Source organism: Mesitornis unicolor, unplaced genomic scaffold (assembly GCF_000695765.1).
Source record: "Mesitornis unicolor isolate BGI_N332 unplaced genomic scaffold, ASM69576v1 scaffold3935, whole genome shotgun sequence".
In the NCBI taxonomy this organism is placed as follows: Eukaryota; Metazoa; Chordata; class Aves; order Mesitornithiformes; family Mesitornithidae; genus Mesitornis; species Mesitornis unicolor.
The window spans coordinates 17,686-22,344 of record NW_010183348.1 but is presented as its reverse complement, the minus strand read 5'-3'; the positions used below and the strand labels follow the sequence as shown (position 1 = coordinate 22,344).

At 53.1% G+C, this 4,659-nt stretch overlaps 1 protein-coding gene across 1 annotated transcript; it reads right to left on the bottom strand.

Moving 5' to 3' along the window:
* Positions 1-1,184: 1,184 nt before the first annotated feature.
* LOC104540316 (reticulon-4 receptor-like 1) lies at positions 1,185-2,531 on the bottom strand (the record flags this gene model as incomplete). The annotated part of the gene is given in 2 exon segments (XM_010184091.1): positions 1,185-1,854; positions 1,856-2,531. Coding segments are annotated over 2 exon segments (1,346 nt in total), but the record flags the coding sequence as incomplete, so codon positions are not given.
* Between the last annotated feature and the right edge of the window lie 2,128 nt (positions 2,532-4,659).

Here is a 4,659-nt window from a genome sequence, read left to right as displayed (position 1 = left end):
CAGCGCTCTCCGGAGACAGAGCTCTATGGCTCTATTTATTTGGACTAATGAATGTCTCTCTTCCCCTCCCACCGGTTACAGATTAGGATGTAAGGGTGAGTTTTGGCTCTCTCTGCTGCATTGCACGCGACCCCACCCCACCCCACCCCATCCCTCCCAAAGTTTGGTGCTCTGAACTGCTGAGAACATTGGTCCGCCGTGGTTCCCCCGCGCGTACTGAGCCCGCCCGATGGCTTTCAGCATCTGTAGGCACTGCTGCCGGTTTGTGTTCTTGAGGAAAAAAAAACAAAACAAAACAAAACCAAAATCATATACTGGTCTGCTATAAATTCACCAATACAATCCTTAGTTCTGAAGATATAGTTTCCGTATAGTTTATAAACATTATAAGACATACATATGGATAATTGAGGGGAAAGGGGGAGCCTGTGCATTTGTTGGGGTTGGTTGGTTTTTTTCAGCTGTGTGAACATGGTTACAAAAAAATGCACCTCCTGCGGGTGTCTCATCTCTTTAAGTGTTGGGTTTGTCGGGTTTTTTTGTTTAATTCCACCTTTAATCAGTCTTTCCTTTGGTTGTTGGCTACTCCAAGCCCAGCGGGCAAGCCCTGTTCTGCTGTAATGCCTGAGATATTCAGGGGTTTGAGATTGTCTTCGAAGAGATTCCCAGCCAACGTGGGCCTCTGGGTTTGGAGCCAAAAGGGCTAAGACATGGGAGAACCAATGTCCTTCTTACATCGGCATCAGAGAAACAGTGTAGGCTTAATCGGTGATGGTTTTTACAGCAATTATGTTCCTGTCGGTAATTGGAGGGGTCGCTCAGAGCGCTCTCAAACGAACGGGATTTCACAAGAGCACAGATACAGTCCGTTTGTCCGCTTGTCGTCACCGACAAATTGGCTGCTGTCCCTGTAATCTGGGGGGTTTTTTTTGTAAGGTTGGCTTATTTTTGTTGTTGTACGTGCTCGTTTAGGCTGTTTGTGACAAGGTGTGATAATGCCTTTTTAATCCGCTCCTGCTGCGTTCGGCACAGTCCAGGCACGGAGAGACCGTCAGAAGCCGAGACAACGTTCGTCCCTTGGCCAGGCCAACGCTCGCCACGTAGGAAAAAATAGAAGAAGAAAAGAAACTCTGGTCCTTTGTAGATCGGTGGCAGTGCAGCTCCGCTCCATCCGCGGCCGCAGCTCAGCGTATGACAGCCGCCAACACCACCATAAACACCAGGAGTGATGCCCTGAGCCCCGAGCAGCCAGCGGCCTGCTGGACCCCGCTGGGGGGGCGGATGGGGGTCCGCCGGGTGCACTTACCCTTGCGTTTAGGGGAGAGCGTCGGCATCGCCCCGAAACTGAATTTGTGCTGATAATCAGGCACATAGTCTGGGACCTCCTGCCCGTTTTTCCGCGGCCCCAAGGATCCCGGTTTGGAGGTTCGATTGCGGCTTTTGTGGCTGGTGCAGTTCTTGCCGGGTTTGCGATAGCCCGGGCGGGAGCCGGGGGGAGCGGCGGGTTGGCTGCTGTGCAACCCGTTCTCAGCCCCTCTCTCCTTGCCCTTCTCCTTGGAGGAGTGGTGAGGGTGGTGGGTTTTGGAGGCTCCTCTGTCCGCTGTGGAGAAAGTGTGTGTTTTCATCTGATGGAGCGACTCGGACCCCGAACAGTTCCTAAAATCTTCCGCTCTTAGCACCTTGAGGTCCTTGCCGTGCATCAGCTCTGGGGACTCGCAGATGACGCTGGAGCTGGAGCCTCTGAACCTGTGCAGCCATTCCCAGAGTGAGCGGGCCTTGCAGTCGCAGCTCCAGGGGTTCCCGTTCAGCCGCAGGAACTCCAGGGCTCCCAGGTGGGCCAGGCAGTCCCCCTTTGTTGAACAGGAACAGGGTGGTCAATCTGCGGAGGTCGTGAAAAGCCCGCCTGTGAATCCACTGCAGCTGATTTTGATGGATGAGCAGCCGGTCCAGGTTTATTAGTCCCCTGAATGTGTTCTGATGGAGGCTCCAGAGCTTGTTTCCATGGAGAAAAAGATGGCTGAGGTTAACCAAGTCAACAAAAATATCATCCTGAAGGAACTCGATGTGGTTGTCTTGCAGGTAAAGGTATTGCAGGTTGTGGAGGCCACCGAATATCCCACTGGGGAGGGAGCTCAGCCCGCACTTGTACAGGTACAAAGCGTGGAGTTTCACCAGCCCTTGGAAAGTGTCTGCAGCCAAAGCCCTTAAGTAGCGGTTGTCCCCCAGGTCCAACTCTTCCAGGTTAACGAACCCGTCGAAGGTGTTGGGGTCGATGAAGGTGATGTTGTTGGAGTAGATCCAGAGGGTGACCATGGAGGGGCTGAAGTGGCCCCGCAGCAGCAAGGTGATCTGGTTGTTCTGGAGGAAGATCCTCTCGCTGTCCTCGGGGATGCCGGCGGGGATGGTGACAAAGTTGTGGGCCTGGCAGCTGACGGTCATCGGGGAGGGGTAGCAGACGCAGTCGGTGGGGCAGCCCAGGACGCCGGGCACCTTCAGCCCCAGCAGCACCAGCAGCAGCTCCGCAAACCCCCCTGTGCAGAGAGAGGGGAGAGCGGCGTCAAGCGGGGCCTTGGGCACCCCCCCTCCCCGCCCACCCATCGCTGCTGCGGGGACGATTCCGGGTGAAAAACGTCCGCAATTAGCTCAGCCCTCCTCTCTACTCATGAATTACCCACGTGGCTGTGATGAGTGGGCTCAGCACCCACGGCAGTTTAACCGTGATGTATGGAGTTACTCCCTGCCTGCAACAGGCAGCCGTGCTCCCAAAAAACGGGCAGGAGCAACCTCCTCGGTGAAAATCTGGTAGCAGCAAAGCCCCCTCGCCTGCGAGAAACGCGGTTGTACAAAGGTGTGAGACCAAACTGAGGAGACGCAAACCCTCCTTGGTGTCCACCCCTCCTGTAACACATCTCTTAAATCACCTATATCGGAGAGGAAAAGCTACGGAGCTTTAGTAATTCCCAGCAAATCACCTCAAATTACACGTGTGCATCTGTGCAGCGCGCCCAGCTCCCCCAAAGGCGCTGACCCGTCCCCGCCATCTCTTTTCACTACAGTTGTTAGACACCACCATCCACCCCGCAAAGCGAGTGATTTACAGGGAAAATATGTTGTTGGCAGTTGGCGGAAAGGGCTGAGCTGAAAACCCTGTTTGGAAGTGGGCTGCTCAGACATATTTTTTAAATGGGTGTCCTGTGGCAAAGCATATTGCAGCCTCTAATGCTACAGTATGTGCTTGTGACCGGGGCTTTCTCACTGTAGAGAAGTGATGAGGAAGGCAATAATCATCCCCTCCCTCTGCTCAGCTCCGAATGCTGCTTTTGCCGCCCCGTCCCCGTCTCGCTCCCTCTCCTCGCACCAGGCTCGCTTTCAGGCTATTCCTCCCGCGCCGCGCGGCTTTTCAGAGTCGCTGCACCAGACTTGTCATTTCTTATTCGGGTTTTCCTCCTAGATTTGGCTTTTGCCTCTTACACGCAAAATTTGCTCATGTCTAACGAATTCCGCCTCTGGACTTTGCAGGGGAAGGGAGTACCATCGGAGCGGCGTACAGCTGCCGGTGCCATCCTGCCCACGAGCCCTCGCCTTGTAACAATCTGAAAAACGAGAGGAGAAGTGGAGTTCATCTCTAATTACTCCACGTCGTTATCACCAGCTCGTCCATGAGCCTGGAGCCCTTGGGCTTTTCCAGTCCCTCTTTTCGGTGCCTACAGCTGAATGTAAGTGGGAGGCATAAAAAACCCTCCCCGTTTTCTTATTAATTGTGTTTGAAATGTAACTCCATGGTTGGCGTTGCCTTTTGCCTGGTACGGAGATCTATTGCTGTATATTTAACAGCAGGTGACCTGTCCATCTGGACCCAGCCTTTCGATGCAAACTTGTCACATTTTTAGATAAACTGGGTTACTCAGCCTCTCCATAAATCACCAGTAAGAGGCAGTCATCTCTGACTGGACCGTTAATGGGGAAAAAAAACATAGCATCGCTAGTCAAAGCGTTGGACCAAGCTTGGCTGTGCTGAGGAGGGAGGACTTCTTCCAGGTGTTGCCCTTCAGAAATTGAGCACTGGTTACCAGGAGGGATGGCTCATTCCTGCGCCACTGCCAGAACGGGGCCGTAAGTCGAGAATGTTTAATTTGTGACAACTCCTACGGTTGTGTAGGAAAAGGAATGCTCTCCAAGTCACTGTTTTGGCTTGGATGCCGTGCCTTTGTGATGGGAGAGGGGCTGTGCTGGTGGCGGCATCGCTCCTTGCCAAAAACAGGAGCCCTGGCTGTAACGCGCCATGCAAGCGCAGCCCGGGAAACAGCGGTATCCTGCAGATATCGCAATTATCCGAGCGCCAGATAATGATGGTAAAGATAAAACTATGCTCGCACATACGTTCTGCTGGGATTTTTGTACCCACAGATGTGCTTCGCCATGGTGAGATGGCTTCATGTTCCCCGTCCTACCTCAGTGACACTGAAGTACGAAGCCTTCTGTAGGTCTTATGTTTATTAGTGAAATCCTGCTAGGCACAAGTGCCGTGACGATCTCCCCCATGCGGAGTCTGTTATTGCAAATACCAAATCACAAGGGGCTGAATCAATAAACCATCTCCCAGCTATAAGCAGCAGGTTGGAAGATTACATATTGCTTCCAAACAACGGTTTTATGCGC